The sequence below is a fragment of the Somniosus microcephalus genome, chromosome 14 (assembly GCF_052327205.1).
Source record: "Somniosus microcephalus isolate GS21.2 chromosome 14, FLI_Smic_1.0, whole genome shotgun sequence".
Taxonomy (NCBI): Eukaryota; Metazoa; Chordata; class Chondrichthyes; order Squaliformes; family Somniosidae; genus Somniosus; species Somniosus microcephalus.
Window position 1 is genome coordinate 97,282,756 of NC_141000.1, and position 17,488 is coordinate 97,300,243.

The following is a 17,488-nucleotide window of genomic DNA, read 5'->3' on the forward strand; positions in this document are numbered from 1 at the left end:
GTGAGTGCTGGTGGTGTGATGCTTTGGGCAGTGTGTGAAGATTGTGGTTCAGATGGTGGTATGTAGCACTTGTTAGCATTCACTCACCCTGACCACCCGAGTGAGGTCGTTAAATTTGTTCCTGCACTGTGTGTGGGTCCTGGGGACCACAGTGCTGCTTGAGACGTGCTGCGCTACCTCCCACCACATGGTGCGGACGACTTGCGGCAAGGGCCTCCTGCCACTTTGCGGGTAGAGCACCGCCCTCTGCCTCTCCACAGCGAACATCAAACCTCCAACGCTTGATCGCTGAATCTGTGGGCTCTCTCCCTGGGGTGTGGATCAGCCATGAGTACAGATGCTTCAGTCCTCCGGCTCCTTCTCCTTGACCTGCTGCTGCTTGCTGAGGCAGCTGCACAGCCAGCAATGCTGATAATGAGGTTCTGAAGCATCAATGAACTTCCCTTTAAGAAACGGAAAAAGCCTGTGGCAATCATGACTTACGATTAGACTGCACCTGATATTGGTCCACCCTTTGAGTGTAACGCCAATGAGCCTGGGCTTAAAGAGATGAATTAGCGCTCCAATCATTTCTTTGAGCAGTGAGCATGAATTTTGCATGCAGTCTAAAGCATTAGCACCTGCCGCTAATTCTCCAACTTTTCTAATTATGCTGCCCATTCCTGGGCTATAATGAATTTCTAGCAGCTAGTGTTTTCTGATCTCCGCTTGGTAAAGATTCTATCATTCTAAGTGGGCTTGTTAGAGTTGTCCTTAGGCTTGGAAGGGGAAGAATCCGCTCCCTCTTGCTGTTTAGTGATCCCTGCTGAAAGCCTGGGTATGTGGAATCAAGGCCAGATATTAATTCTACACTAATCTACCATTTGGATTTGTAAACTCAAATGAAGAATACAGTTAAAATCTTATTAATGGGAAGGCAATGTTCCCAGTTTTTTTTTGTGGTGCTACTGTGAGCCAACCACTGGTAGGATGTGAAACTGGTGTGGGCTGACTTGGTTTTGTGACATTTGCTTCCTCTAGGAAAGTGCCATTACATGGCATCTCTCCAGACAATCCCAGGTGAGGTGGAGAACTAATTGGGTGGAGGGGGAACCCAAATTCCACCAATCTGATGGTGCGACAGGGTAATAATGAGCATTCTATAATAATCGTTGCAATGATGAAATGCAGGCATCCTCAAAGGAGTTAATTGTGGAATGTTAACACATGAATGCAGTTTTTGTTAAAGCATTTCGTTATCTTTTGGTGTATATTAGTGTTAGTTTTTCATGTAGCTACTGCTACTTTACTGGAAGTATTGCAAGACTATTTTGCTAAATTTGCTCTTGCCCATAACTGCTGTTTTAATTGTCTGCTGTATACTTTTTCTTTAACAAGGACACCAGCAGGGAAACTTGGAAACAAGCACAAGCGAACTGTCCTATTGATGGAAATTTCAGTTGCGTTATTCTGGGTCTTCATCCATCGAGAATATATGCACTGAGAACAGCCGTTACTTACAAAACAAACATTTCGTGCACATCTGCCGTGCAGGTACTTCAGACAAAAGGTAATGGTGGGATTGAAACTATCTGTTCTAAAGATGTTCATTCTGTGTGCAGTCTGAAACGACATGAGCCAGAAGGTTTCATATTGGACTGAAAGAGGTTTTGAAAATATAATTTATGCAATCTTTTGCAGCTGTATCTTATCTGCTGTTGTTTCATTGACTTACTTTTGTGTTGAAGCACAAAGTATTATAAAAAGGATAATTAATATATAAGCAATCAGAAATGCTTTTTGAAAGTTTCAGAGATGTGGACATCAAATAACAAGTTTTTAGCTGAGATTGCATGTTTTAAAACAATTTGTAAACGCCTTGATTTCCAACAGTTGCTGTAGACCAACATTCTGTAAGCACATCTGCTCTGTTTGTGTACAATAAAATGAGAAATTTGGCAATATTTTTATTTTTTGGCCGCATTGTTGTTCTAGTTTGTTGGTCCGACTCTTGTTTTACCAAACTATTCTACTAAAATGTCTTAATTTGCAAAATTATTTTAAAGGAAATGAAATTGTGACTTTTTTGCCAATGAACACATTGGGGGTAGTTTTCACCTTCACCACTTGGGTGATTAAACTGGTGGAGTGGATTGCCCACCCTTTATAGGACCTGCCCAATTTTCATTTCCTTAGAAATCAAGCAGTGAAAAGGAAAATTCCCCCCATTGACCCTCAATAAATGTTAATACCAATTTAACTTGTATCAACATCAGAGCATTATTTCAGCGGACAGCCTAGATATGTATGTGTTATGGGAGCGATGAGAGAAGGTGAACTGATGTTTTGCAGTAATTTTTTCAATTACTTTTTCTGAATTCAAATTCTCAAACTGCCATGGTGGGATTGGAACTTCTATTCTCTGGATTACAAATCCAGCAACGTAACCACTATCTGAGCGTACCTGTGGTCTTTTTCTTGATTTTACATGGGTGAGACGCCCAGTTTTTCTTTCCATTACTTATTTTCATGGTCCTCCTGCCCATGCACTACCTACTGAAGGTCTCTGGAAATGCTGTCATGAAACTGGTTTCTAGGAGGCACACAAGTTCAGCTTTTGGTTGACTCTCTCTTATCCAGTTCCTCTCTATCCCAGAGGTGAAGTGACTGGGCTCCACTTGCCACCTTTCTATGGTGGTGCAGTAAAAATTGGAAGTATAGTATGTGTGAGCCTGTGGTCCGCACTCTGACAGAATGGGCAGGAATTTAACTCAGAAGTCGGGAAGGAGGTGGGACTACAACTTTCGGGTTGTAGTCACGCCTCCATCGAGATGTGGCCAATCCACGCGATTTTCACTTGATTGACCTTGTTGAGCCTGCCCAGCGGGCTCAGCAGGCCAATTAAGGGCCACCTGGCAACAGGTGACATCACAGACTGAAATTTCACGTTTTGACAGATGAAATATCAGTGTTTCACAGCTGTTTGAAACTGTCAAACACTGACAGTCTTACTTCTAACCTGAGTCCTTCTCCATAGACTCAGTTAGAAATCTCTCCTGCACAGTAAGCTGAAGGTTGTCACTTTTGACAGTTCGCAGCCATTCTGCTTTCTGTGCCGGTGAGATGAGGGACTCCCGGAAGCTAAAGGAAGGAAGGCTGAAAAGGTATGTAAAACTTATTTAATCACTTTAGACACACCAAACACACTTACCTTTGCACTCATGCACACATCACTCACCTGAACACCGACATCTCGACCCCTCCAAGTCCTTCAACCCGACGGCCCGCCTCCTCTAACTTGGCGTGGCTTGGAGCCATCGGGAATCCCACACTTCAACATCAAAAATAGGGATTAGGCTAAAAACTGCCTGTTAACAGGCAGTTAATAGGCACTAATCCCTTCCCGCCAGTGCGGGGTGGGTACCCGCCTCCTTTGAAACTGGCATGGAGGCGGGTTTGGGTCGGGACCCCTGATTTCGGGATTTTAACCCTCCCATGCCTCCAATCCCGACTCCACGGCACAATGAAAATCCTGCCCAATGACTTGATGCTCTAACCTGTTGTACCACAAGACTGCATTTTGACAATTTCCTTGTAACTCTACTAAGCATCATAGTTTTGCTGTGTGCTTTTCTAAAAGCCTTAGATGCTACACTGTTAGACCACATCAGCACAGTAGTCCTGCAAAAGACTATTGCACGTTTCTGGACTAAAGGCAGGTAGATTAACCATGTTGGTATTGGCACCTTCATAGTGGATTGTTTAGAAGCATTATTGTACCTTCTTTATTGAATACTCCACACTGATGGCAGTATACATATCAATTATGCTGTGATGTAGCATTTTTATTCCTCATTCATGGTTCCCTGAAAATATTGTGATCATTAGAATTGTTCTTTGTTTTTAGCTGGTGTACCAGGAAAACCAGGTACACCTTATACCATTCACGATGATATCAACTGGATTAAAGCAGATGACAATGGGAATAATATAACGCACTACGTTCTGCAGGCCCAGTAAGTTTACAATTCATTAGAATCGGGAAGAAAATCACGAAGTGTAAAGCTTATTATATGTGATCCTCTAATATTAGGAAGCCATGCATCCTGAAAGTGATACATAATTATACAAGTTGAAGCCCTAAATACATAACTAATTTACCAAAAAATATTATGTTGGATCAAGATTTTTACAACTGTAAATAAGACAATTGGGAATGTTTGTGTCACAGTTAATTTAATCTTTTATTCAGCATAGGCAACAGAGATGAAGACTTAACAAAAGGACGTATTGTATGCAAAGTTAATCACACTTCTAAAATATGTTGGTGTGTTTAGGTAAAACTTGACATTGGATTAATATATATATATATATATATGCACCATTCCAGCACATTTCAGATATGAGATGGAGCTGAGACCTGTATTTACTCACATTTCAGGATGTTAACACTAATTCCATTCTGCATTTGGATGTAGTATAAACAATGTTTTGAAAGTTGTTGACCCCACTAGTTTTCATTGCTAATGATTTTTACAGTAAGCTTACCATCTGAATAAATATGAAATATCTATCAGCCCTATTCCCACTTGTTTCAGTATTGATGCTGCCATTTTGATTTGCAAATAAACCGGATTAAGTGAGTTTGAGCAATGGAGTTATAGTTCCTGGTGGGTTTGGGGCCATAGCATAACACTGCCCTTGATTTAGCATTCTTATTCAAAGAGGCTGTTTAGAAAATGATCATAGTGGTGCAGTAGAAATGAGGGAGGGGGGAAAGGCATTTGAAGTTAGGGCTAAGGTATATTGTGGCAGAATAAAGGGAACCTTGCATCTAACTATGCTATACTTGGACTGGGAGTGCTTGATACTCACATTGGATGTCCAAAGTGGGCATGCATTTCCTCGCACTAACATCGCTTAACATGTGCTTAAAAGGGTAAGATTCCTTAGTTACCAATTGCACTCCAGTACTTTATCCAAGGTGCTTTTCTTAATGTCTGAGCCTAGACAGTGGGGTAGATTTTGAAGCCTTTCATTAGACAGAGTGCAATTGGCAACCAAGGAACTTTACCACAGCAAGGAGTATAAAATACAGCACCAAAATAATGACCAAAAGTATCGTCCACAGAGCATCTCCGACTATGTGGAAGTCAATATCTGGGGCTGAGCAATGGCCTTTGGAAGATGAGGGAACAAAAATTGGCAAAATGAAATCTGAATTAAACTTTTTAGCATCTATGGCAGTAAATACTAATTAATGTTCACCATTCCAGCTAATTTTTAAATGTGAAGAAATATGTTACTATAATTTAACTTAAACCAATCTGCTCACATTTGCTTCATGATCTTTCTCTCTCCTCGCCAAGAAAAACAAATTGAAAGAAAACACATAACTTTTGTCTGGTTCAGCTGGGCCATGTGATATTGCAACGGCTGGTGCCGGCCGGCTGGCCCAGGGTGCTCGACTTTTAAAATCTACCCAAATGAGTGCTGACTTAATTTGACTTGGACTTCGATCTCCTTGTGACAAATAATGCATGAGACTGCCCACTCATGCTAGACATCACTTTTTCTGCCAGACCCATAAACTCACTATCAGCTGTGCATTTTCCATGGTCTTTATTGCCCTCCATTTTCCAGCAAGGGTTACTGGATAGTGAACGTGATTTTCCCTTCTCCAGCCCAGTAGTGCTAATTCTAGCCCTCCTACTGCCATTCTGACTGAGGTCAACTCGCTTAGTTGAATTGAACCCGGAACCATTTGGTCTTTATGGTGCAATTATACACTGCTTTTGAATACTGAATGTTCAAGGGAGCTCTAATGGTTAAAAATACTTTTTTTTACAGGATTTCCCAAAATGAGACAGGCCTACAGAGATTCAACAATTCTGATGAATGGCTCACTCTCTATCAGGGGCCCTGCAATAATACAATCTGTGCTTGGCATAACCAGCACTTCAGTGGGTTTTATCATATGCGAGTCATGGCAGTTAATGGCATCGGCATGGGTGAATTCAGTGACATAAGCGGGGAAATCATCATGAAACTTTATGGTGAGAAATTATACCGCGTTTTAGATCGTTGACATTATAAAAAATTATTGAATAAGATTTTTCCAAATCGATAAATTAGTATGGGCCAGAATTTGCGGTGGGTATGATGGTGTACTCTCAGAGTACGCCGTCATACCGCCTTTGAACTGGACAGCAAGTTCGGGATTTCCGACTTGACAGATCATCCGCACCGGCACCGCACCGACATTGAAAACCCAGTTGCTGGCGAAGAGTTGAGCTAATTGCCCACCAACTGCCCAGCAATTACGTATGAAAATATTACGGCTGGTGGGAAAAGGCGCAGGGCCTGTTTCCACAGCGTAATGAGATACCTCCTGACAAAGCCAAGTCATTTAAAAAACTTATGAGGCAGGAAATGGAAGCATTTTAGGATTTTGTCCATGGAAAGTTCGGAGGAAGCGGTTGCTACATTGATAAAAACTTTTTTTTGCATCTATGTGGAGCATAAGCTTAAAAAAAAATACAAACTGAAAGTATAGATGTTTATCCCGGAAGGCTCTAGTAATGAGGGTTTTTAAAAAATTTGTTCATGAGATGTAGGCGTTGCTGGCAAGGCCAGCATTTATTGCCCATCCCTAATTGTCCTGAAGATCATAAATGAATGAGACCCTGGGCTGGATTTTCAATGGGCCATGGAGGCGTGATTGGAGGCGTGTGGGGGGTTAAAATCGTGAAAACTGGCGGGTGGGACCCCACCCGCTGTCTGGTTCCCGACTCCGAGCAACTTTAACTCGGTCGTGTCTAATGGTCCCGACTCCATCCCACCTCCAACAGGCGGGATAGGTCGTTAAGGCCCTTAACAAGCACTAAATAGCCTCTGTAATCCTATTTTGAAAGGCCCTTGCGAATTTAACCCTTTTCCCACATGAAACAAGCCTGGTGGGAAACACAATAATGAAACCTGGTGGGAGCACTATTGGATTGCTGACTATCAGCTGCAGGTCAACCATTAAACAGGAGATTTTATCAGCCATCATTTGCAGGTGGCAGGACTTTGTTGTCTCCGGTCTGGGGGAACTTTTAGAAGGCATAACCATAGCTGTGGAAGTTTGGAGCCTGACACCCATCTCCAGTGTGACCTCTTGGGGAAACCCCTCTTGCCACCCTCACTGAGCGCTTCCTCAACTGAGGCATATACCAGAAGCATGGGAGCCATTTATTTCCTTCCCTTCTGGGCATTCGATGAGCTCGAGCACCAGCCGCGGCACCAGCAGAACCAGGAACAACAGCAGCACCAACAGCAGCAGCAGTAACAGGAGCGCCAGGCTGCTGCTCACCCACCTGAAGCTGCACAGGCCAGAAGGGGCCAGCACTTGGAAGCCCGTCGGCGCAGGAGATACCCCCCAAACAGGGTCTACAGACACAGGGTCAGCTACCTCAACATGTCTGAGCAGCAGTGCCAAAGGCGGCTCCGACTTTTGCGAGAGGTAGTGAGTGACATCTGCGCAATGCTGCAACAATACCTGCAGCCCAGAGGACCAGGTGGACAAGCCTTACCAGTGGCCTTCAAAGTCAACACCGCACTCAACTTTTTTGCCTCGGGCTCATTCCAGGGATCAGCAGCAGACATCAGCGGCATTTCCCAGGCGGCCGCACACACTTGCATCACGCAGGTAACTGATGTCCTTTTTGTCATCGCGCACAATCACATCCATTTCACCAAGGATCGAGCAGGTGTCACGGCGTGAGCGGTTGGATTAGCTAATCTGGCAGGCTTTCCAAGGGTGCAGGGCGTCGTTGACTGCACACATGTGGTCCTTAAGGCACCCCATCGCAATCCAGGTATCTTTGTCAACCGCAAGGGCTTCCACTCCCTTAACGTTCAGCTGGTGTGTGACCACAAGAAGGAAATTTTGCATGTTTGTGCCAAGTACCCTGGCAGTTGCCATGACTCTTTCATACTGCACCAGTCTAGTGTGCCTCCACTATTCAGTCCGCCAGACCAACTTTTCGGATGGCTACTTGGAGACAAGGGCTATCTCCTGAGGACGTGGCTAATATCGCCGTTGAGCCCATCCAACGAAGCTGAGGAGAGCTACAACTCCAGCCACATGTCCACCAGAGCCATAATCGAGCAAACCATTGGTTTGCTGAAGATGTGCTTCAGATGCCTGGATAGATCCGGCGGAGCCCTGCAGTACTCAGCAGCCAGGGTCTCCAGAATTGTCGTGGTTTGCTGTGCACTTTAGAACATGGCACAGCGTTGTGGCTTGCAGATTCCTGAGGACCAAGTGGCTCCTCACATACCCTCCTCAGATGAGGAGGAGGAGAGCGAAAACGCACATCCTGCAGAGGCCCATCAACCAGCGGCAGCATTACGCAAGAACATTGCTGCCCGGGATGCAAGGAACGCACTCATCTTGGCCAAGTTTGCCTAGCCTAGCCAATCAAGCACTTTTGCCTTGCAGCTTCTTGCCTGAGCATCGACAATGGCCAAGACCCTGCTGATTCCTAGCTATTTGACCAGCATACTGACAGTTGCAAGTAATCCTAAGCCCTCAATGTGAAAGTCCCATTCGCAAAATGACACATGCCACAACTGCAACAGTTGCCATCAGAATTTTTATGTACAAGAACCAACTGATGGCATTTTTACAATAAACACATTTCACCCAAGTGACTACCCTTGTGACTATATGTGCAGAATTGTTCTCTTACGCGTGCTCCTACGTGGTGCCTCCCCTGTGGCATCAGCAGATGTGGAGGCCCCTTGCTGACTTTGCTCCTGCTCCTGTCTCGACACCTTTGGCGGGCGTCCTCTGGGGTTGCGAGCCTGTGAGGGCTCGTCAACAGTCTGCTGATCCTGCGGCTGTGCAGGGGTTGAGACGCCATCTCACTTGGGTGTGGACTCCGGTGGGGCTCTGACCGAGGGCTCTGCAGTGGTATGGAAATGTGAGCACTTGGAGAGGAGTCCCCACTTCCTTGAGGTCTGCTACCAACCACTCTCTCATGGGTCAGGTCCCCCCTCAGCGCCTGCAAGTGGCTGGAGAGCACCTTGCTGCACATCAGGGGGGCCATGCGGACCCGTATCTGCAATGGCAGTCCTACTCAAAAGGACTTCCATGAAGGTCTGGTTTCACAGTTCAATAGACCATCGCTCCTCCAGAGATGCTATTCTATTATGAACACTCACCATGTTTTCAGCACTCTGGCGACTTATCTCCTCCATGGCCGAAGCCATCCTCTCGTCTACTGTTGCCATCCGTTCGAGGGAGGTTGCCATCCTTTCCGTCGTGATGTGTTCATGCGCCAATGACTCCACATGGTCACTATCGACTCCTCCATTCGCTCCACACTCGCAGCAACCCTGGAGACAAAACCTGCCAGAGACCCCTGCATCTGTTCCTGGAGTTCCAGCACCGCTGATCTTATGGATGGACCCAGAGGCAGAGGGTCGACATGCAGCTGAGTCGAGCTGGCAGAGTCCTGCGCCCTCCGACTAGGACTCTCCACTGCTGTCCCTGTCTGCACAATCTGCTGATGCTCACTTCTGATCTGTGATACACCGGGTGACAACTCTACTCTATGTCCTGAAGGTCCCACCGAGGTGTGAGTGCCTGCGCTGGTGCTGGGTGCGCTGAATTCTGGTGACGATGCGCCCTCGGAGGTTGCAGCTTCCTCTGAGGAGTCTGGCTGCTCAGCCTGTTCTCCCTGGCTAGTGGGGACGGATGCTTGCGATGGTCCTGTGGGGGAGTAAAGGAAAGAGTCAGAGATGTGATGCCAAGGTTACATGCACATTGCATATTGCAGATGCTCATAAGTCCATCTGTTAGAGCTTCAAAATCATTATCAGCGACTCATGCAATACCAATGAGAGAGATGGGAAACTTTTCTGTCACCAGCTTGCTGTGTTTCACCCATCTGTCCGTCCCCCACTTGCGCATCCTCCTCTACACCCACGATTTCCAGGACCGCCCCCTCCCAGGGGGTCAGGTGGGCTAATGAGGCTGTCCCTCCTCCTGTCCTCACTTGCTCTCTTTTATTGTGAGTTCTCTTTTCCTGCAATGAGGGAGACGAGTGGAGGTTGAGTGAGAATGAAGGAGTGAGTGTAGAGATTCCATAGCATAGATACTTAGGAGACAAAGATGGAATGAGGTGGCAAGACCAAGGGCCCTCCCTGTGTGTTGTCAGTTGTTTGCATAGCATCATAGTGATAGAGAGTGTGAGGGCTGCATAGTCGAATAGTTATGTGAATGTGACCATAGAGAGAGAGGGAATGGGTAAGGGTGCATGGATGTCCGTGTCAAGTGGGATGTGGAGGAAGAGATTGCTGAAGCTGAGTGCTGGTGAGGAAAGGCAATGGGGATCAGATTGAGGGTGATGGGAAAATCATACTCACTTTTTTCCAGTGCGGAGAAGGTCATGAAATCTCTTGCGGCACTGAATCCAGGTTCGCTGTGTGACTCCCAAGGAGTTGACCTCCTCAGCCACCTGCATCCACACTGCCTTGGTCAGCTTGGGAGGCCTCTTCCTCCCTGTAGAAGGGAAGAGCACCACCCTGTTGGCTGTAGCCCCATCGACTAATGCCTGCAGGGCCACCTCGTCAAAACGAGGAGCTGATCTGGGTTTCCCGCTAGTCATCTCTGGGTTTCCCACTAGTCATCTTTCCTGCAGAGGTCTCACACTCCACAGGCAAAAAGCTTGGCAGTCTGCCAAAGAAGCAAGGCTTGCTGTAGACCTTAAATGCAGCAGCAATGATGACGTCATCGGAGGCAACTTTCAGTCAGGAGAAACCCATTTGCCAAGGGTTCCCGCATGTTGGAAATCAATTGGACAATTAAGTTAAAATTGCATCAATCTCCCACATCCATTTGGATTCGGGTGGATAACACGAAATGCGGATAACACGACACCCGAGTTAAAATCCAGCCCCTTCTGTTTGATGATTGGAGCACCAGGCCTACGTGATCCCACATGCACTTCTGCACACGGTGCGCCCCTGGGATCTGTGGGCCATTACGCTGCCCTCTAGTACGCAGCATCAAACAGCAAGTTCGTGAAGGAGTGTCGCATTTTTTTCTGATGCCAGTGGCATACTCTGTAGGTACGCCGCCGACTGCAAAATCCAGGTTTATATAAATCAAAAAATGTTAAATTAAAGCAGTTTGTGGTTGTTAAATGGTGCAAGCTATTTAAAAATATTTATGTATAAAATTTCATGCGCTGGTTGTGCAATCTTATGTGTTTATTTTTTTGCTTCATTTTAGAATTATTTTTGATTTTGCATGCTGTAACTGTTCACAGACTTCTGTCAATGCCTCTTAAATCAGAAGGCAGTGTTTGGATGAAATCTGGAACTCACTATAAGGGGAATTGTAGACATAAACACACCTTGCCTCTAATCAGTATGCTAGTACATCAAGATGCTGTGATACGGTGTGATCATGTAGTTATTTGAATTGGTGGTTAGCATCCAAGATTAGTTATGCTAGAGAATTCAGATTTTGTTAGATGGCAAATGTTATGTTGGTTCTGAATAATAAGTAACTGGGATTCTTGTATTGTGTCGGTGAGTGTAGAGTGGATGATCGGGGATGTAAGTACTGAAGTGTTACCACATTAAGAACTGGTGGAAATTATAGTCTGGAAATTACTGCCTGCAATATTGGCCTGTATTTTCCGATGCCTATGGGTGTGTACGGGCTGTGTATATCTGTAGGAACATCGGAAATGCCAGTTTCAGGCATGCGAAGTGCATGCGCTGAAAATCGGCATTTCCGACCTGTCAAGAATCCTCTTGACAGATCCTCCGCCTGCCCTGGAGAAGGGCCTCTGCGGGCAGAGAGTGCCACTTTCTGCAGAACCTCCGCCCGCTGAAATCACTTAAAAATCTTACGCCTGGTAAAAGCAGGTGTAAGGCCTGCTTTTACCAGCATAAGAGTTTAAAAAAGTAAAAAAATTCACTCATTTATAATTTTAAAATACTTTTTAAAAAGTAAGTTTATTTTTAGCTCCGTAAAAACTTTAAAAAATTACATTTTTGTTTAAAATATTTAATTTAATGTAATTTTAACTCATTTTAAAAACGTGATGATTCTTAAAAAATTTATTTCGGGGGAAAAATTTGGTTGCATTGCGCCTCCCATCAGCGCCCTAAGAGGGCGCTAATGGGGTGCAAAGCAACTAGCGCCCGGGCGCGGCAATGTTTGCGCCGCTTGCGAAATTAACTAGACATTTTGCAGCGGTGCTAAACACTACCGCCACGATCTCCTGCGCTCTCGGATCGTGACGTCAGTCGAGCGTGCAACACCCCGGTCCGAATATTGAGTGGCGCCCCCTGCCTTACCACCTGCCGCTAGCAACGACAGGTTGAGGGGAGCGTTTTGCAGTCGGGAAGGGACTGGGGGAGCGCTATTTAAAGGTGACTTTTTGTCGATGACATTTTTGCACCACGCATTCAGAGAGAGAGAGAGATTTCTGGAGAGATTCAATGCTGTGTGAAGGAGTTTTGGGTACTGAGCAGCACTTTGCAGGTTCATTTTGATTTGACCTTCCTTGCATCGATTTAGAAGAGACTGTGGGGGCTGCACTCTGAGCTCTTTCCCTGGACCTCTCCATTGTTCTTTCCAGCAGAATTGATTTACAGGTGGATACATCAATTCTGCTGGATGGATGGAGAGCAAGATCGACCCTCCCCTTTAAGAACTGGCCGGCGCCAGTGTGCTATTGCTAACTGACATCACATAAGCTTTGGCAGCGCTCTGAGTTAGCGCCTCGCTCCTCGGCGTAGTGCCTTAAGAGAGGTGTGTAGCACCTGATTTGGCACTCCAATCACCTCCAGGGGTGATAGAAGCCAAGTTTGCAGTCGGAGGCGATAATTAGCACCAGGCGCTAAACTTTGCGCCCGGCCGATAATTGCGCCCCAAACGGGGCAATACCGAATTTCTCCCCCTTAATGTTTTAGTGTCTTTTTTCAGTGATCCCCATTCATACTTTTGACCGGTCTATCTGTCAAAAGTATGAAGGGAGATTCCCTTCTTTCATTGGCTCACCTGGCCCACGTGATCCCTTGGACGTTTGCGAGCCGCATGTGCCGCTGGGATATGTGGGCCCTGCACATTTCGACTGTGGAGAGGCCCAGGATCGGAAGTGCCCGGACCTCGTGAGCCCTCAAGTAAGTTCGTAGATTTTTTTCCGATAGGAGGCCTCCGCACGCAGGAAGCCTCCGATCGGAAATGACGGGCCATTATCACATGAAGGTTTAATATGACATTTCTCTGTCTGCTATCTTGACAGAGGCATTAACCCCTTTAAAATAAATGGATTAAATTACTGGACAGAAAGATATCACACAAACACATGAAGCATGTGGCTGGTAATACTGCAAACAGCAATTTCTAGGCTTATATGTAAATTTGAATTTTATTTTTAAACTCTCCATATCTACTAGTTTCTGTCTTATCAAACTCTAGCGGTCTAGTACCAGTATATTCTCATTTTAAAAAGTTGGCTGTTTTCAGGAAAATCTAAAAAGGACTAATTTTTGAAATCCATTCAAAGTCTGAATGGATCTTTTTGCTTTATAAAAGAAATATTTATAAAATTGCCTCCAAAAGTATTCATATTTCTCAAACATGTTTTGTCTACATTTTAATCCAGTGAATGTGTTTCAGTTTAAAAGGACTTTATTGCATTAGAGAGGTATGTAGAGTTTGTGTATGCAAAAGTACATAGCAACACAAGTAGATCTGATACTGAAAATATTTTGTATAAACTATTCCAAACAATGTGTCAACAGAACCTCATGAAAACCTTGTCCTGCTCGTACTTGGACCTATCTGTGCTACAGTTATAATGGCTGTCTTCTGTATTTCCATAGCAGTTTACGGTGAGTTTGCAAGATACTCTGTTTGAAAGATAGTATATTGTTTACAAGATAAAATGAGTCATTCTAGACTATTTAAAGACCTCTTAAACTGAGATATATGATATATATAAGGCCCGATTTTTTACCACCTGTGCCTGACGAGAACAGGGTGTGGAGGGGGTTAAAATATCGGCACCGTGGTACTCACCTTGTTCACACCGCATTTGTGCCCTGTGCCATTTTAACAGGCACGTTTCGGGCAGTGAGCGACGTCCTTGCCCCAGGTAGGCGAAGGTTTAATTGAAATACAAAAGTTTGGGTCTGATGATGTCATTCAGATGCCGACGCTATTTTAATCCCGGGCTGCGCAACTCACGCTCGGTGCCCATCAACAACAACAACTTGCATTTATATAGCGCATATAACCTAGCAAAACATCCCAAGGTGTTTAACAAGAGCGATATCAATAAAAAAAATGTTGACACCGAGCCACAGAAGATCTCGGGACAGATGACCAAACGATCATGTCCAGGGAAGCTGGCATGAGAGGATCCAGGAGAGGCCCAAGTAAGTAAAATCATTTGAAGGTTTCCTTGTGGGCCAGGAGGAGCAGGAAGGCCCCTCCAGGCCCCACACGTAATTCAAGGCCTTCTCCGACCATGATTGTGTCTAGAGCTCTCCCCTTTCATTGGAACAGTCCCCGGTGGCGGCCTCCTGTCACACTTGCCCCGCCCCAGCCCACCAGCTCCTAGTCATTCTCGTTGGGTTCAGGCAACAGTTGGGTTCTGGGCTATGTTAATGAGGCCCGGCACTTAAATCAGCTCGTTGAGTCAGGGCGTCCACGTTCGTCTTTCACCCCAGGTTAAAATCGAGGCCAGAGTTTCACTTGTTAATAAAGATTCACTTTGTATTTTTTAGATATTATTTCTTTATAAAACTTAATATTCTTTACATTTACCAGCCCAAAATGCAAAGCATGACAAACAAAAGGGAGACATAACCACTTTTCATGTGAACTACAATCCGGATTTGGAATTGGCTTTGATCAGAAATATGAACGCATCTGTAATTCAGACAAACATCTGGTATACCTCGAGGTACAATTCAGCTCCTTTTCTTTTTGTCAGATATTAGTTTCTATACCATCCTTGATAAGAAGCAAGTTACCCTGGTCTCTTGTATAGCTTTCGTTCCAATATTGCTGCGTGAATTAGCTTAGGAACAGCATGATTGATTTTACCCTGGACAATATGATTGTAAATCCAATGAAAGATAGCAGAATTCATCACATGCTGTATATGATTATTTGACTAGATTGAAGTGGCATTTATTGACTGAACTCTATTCTGGAGCTAGGCAGGTTGAAGCAAGTGCATTAAGCAACAGCATTGATTCATTTATATGTTAGTTAAATGTTAGTTATGAGTGGTAGACATGGCGTGGATGCCCTATTGGGGTTGTTTTCTGCTGGGCCACACTGTACGCCTAAAGCAAATATTACTGCCCTCAGTGACCAGTGTCTCTTCCACAACAATTGACATTTATGTGCTAGTGGAAGATTTTCTAGAACAATCTCTGAGCTAGTGCTTTAAAGTTTGCAATTCGCACATTTAGATTGTTGACAAGTTATCGGGGTTCTTGTGATTGTTGGACATCGATGACAAAGTCCAGCACCGCCTTCAGTGTGCCAATGCAGCCTTCGGTCGCCTGAGGAAGAGAGCGTTTGAAGACCAGGACCTCAAACCCGGCACTAAGCTCATGGTCGACAGAGCAGCAGTGATACCTGCCCTGCTGTATGCCTCAGAGACATGGACCATGTACAGCAGGCACCTTAAAGCACTGGAGAGGTACCACCAATGCTGCCTCCGCAAGATCCTGCAAATCCATTGGCAGGATAGGTGCACCAAAGTCAGTGTTCTCGCTCAGGCCAACATCCCCAGCATCGAAGCTTTGACCATGCTCGATCAGCTCCAATGGACGGGCCACATCGTCTGCATGCCCAATACGAGACTCCGAAAACAAGCGCTCTACTCGGAGCTCCGACACGGCAAGAAAGCCCCAGATGGGCAGAGGAAACTCTTCAAGGACACCCTCAAAGCCTCCTTGAAAAAGTGCAACATCCCCACCAACACCTGGGAATCCCTGGCCCAAGACTGCACAAAGTGGAGGAGAAGCATCAGGGAAGGCGCCAAACACCTAGAGTCTCTTCGCCGGGAACAAACGGAAGCCAAGCACAAACAGTGGAAGGAGTGCACGTCAACCCAAGAACCCCACTCACCCGCCCCTTCAACCACCATCTGCCCCACCTGTGACAGAGACTGTAGGTCCCGCATTGGACTCATCAGTCACCTGAGAACTCATTTTTAGTGTGGAAGCAAGTCATCCTCGGTTCCGAGGGACTGCCTAAGAAGATGATTGGGGTTCTAGAACTGATTTTTATTTTAAGGTGCTAAATTGTGATAACTGACTGGCTTATCTGAAACTCAAAAGTACTCATTATTAATGTCTTTAAAATTGAAGTATAAAGGATAACAATTTGATGAATAATTCAAATAATTTCTTCTTGTTTTTCCAGCTGCCTTCCCACACAGGTGGAGCTCGAGTCTCTTCCATTGTTTCCAAGAGAGAAACTGACTTTGCAAAATTTTCTTGGTAGTGGAGCATTTGGAGAAGTGTTTGAAGGAAAAGCTGAAGACATTTTGGGGCCTGACAGTGGAGATATCAAAGTAGCTGTAAAGGTAAGTGTACAGTAATAATGCGTGTTCAGTAAAAGGAAAGAAGGAGAGACCGTGCTGCATTGTGAGCCAGGAGATCTCAGCCAGACTCCCAACCAAAAGAAAAAGAAAAACTGCAAATGCTGGAAATCTGAAATAAAAGTGAAAAATGTAGGAAATACACCAGGTCATTCTGAAAGAAAGAGATAGGTTAGTATCTCGGGTGGTTCCCTTTGCTGGAAACTCAAACAGAAATGTTTAGCAGCGCATCCAACCATTGATTCATATCAATAACCCTAATATTAAAACTATAAGCCATAATCTTACAACCTCACATTACACTCATGTTCTGGTATAAAATCACTCAATTGTACCAATCATATCTTTCCCCAGTTCTGAGCTGAAACTTGCACTCGGAATGTATTAAACACTTGAGCATATAATCTCAGCTGATACTTCAATGCAGTAGTAAGGATTGTTAGAGGTTACAGCCTTCAGAAGATGTAAACTGAGGTTCCCACCAGTGGTTCAGGTCAGCATTCAAGATCCCACAGCACTATTCAAAGAAGACCCGGAAATTCTCCCAGTGTCTAGGCGAACATTCTCCCCTTAACCAGCACCATCAAATAAAGATTAACTAACCGTTCATCTCGATGCTTTTTGTAAGATATGGTAGCACACATTGAGTGCCACAATTGCCATCCTAAACTGTGACTGCACTTCCAAGTAATTCATTGTGAAGTGCTTTGGGATGTTTGTGAGGGATGTGATCAGGCATGATGTAAGTGCAGGCTGCATCTTTCTATCTGTTTGGCATTTGTTATTCCAAAGACTCTTGGGTAGATTATTCAGCCAGCAACAACTGTGTGGAGAATGGGCAACCATGGGCCAGGAAATCAGACAGCCATCCC

At 45.0% G+C, this 17,488-nt stretch overlaps 1 protein-coding gene across 1 annotated transcript in view; it reads left to right on the top strand.

The window, feature by feature from the left end:
- LOC147107743 (proto-oncogene tyrosine-protein kinase ROS-like) overlaps positions 1-17,488 on the top strand; it is a 281,208-nt gene that overhangs the window by 111,148 nt on the left and 152,572 nt on the right. Inside the window, exons 32-37 of the mRNA XM_086007024.1 lie at positions 1,378-1,549; positions 3,887-3,995; positions 5,830-6,035; positions 13,795-13,884; positions 14,825-14,960; positions 16,439-16,601. Of these exons, the coding sequence (XP_085863150.1) occupies positions 1,378-1,549; positions 3,887-3,995; positions 5,830-6,035; positions 13,795-13,884; positions 14,825-14,960; positions 16,439-16,601 (876 nt within the window). The remainder of the gene's footprint in view (positions 1-1,377; positions 1,550-3,886; positions 3,996-5,829; positions 6,036-13,794; positions 13,885-14,824; positions 14,961-16,438; positions 16,602-17,488) is intronic.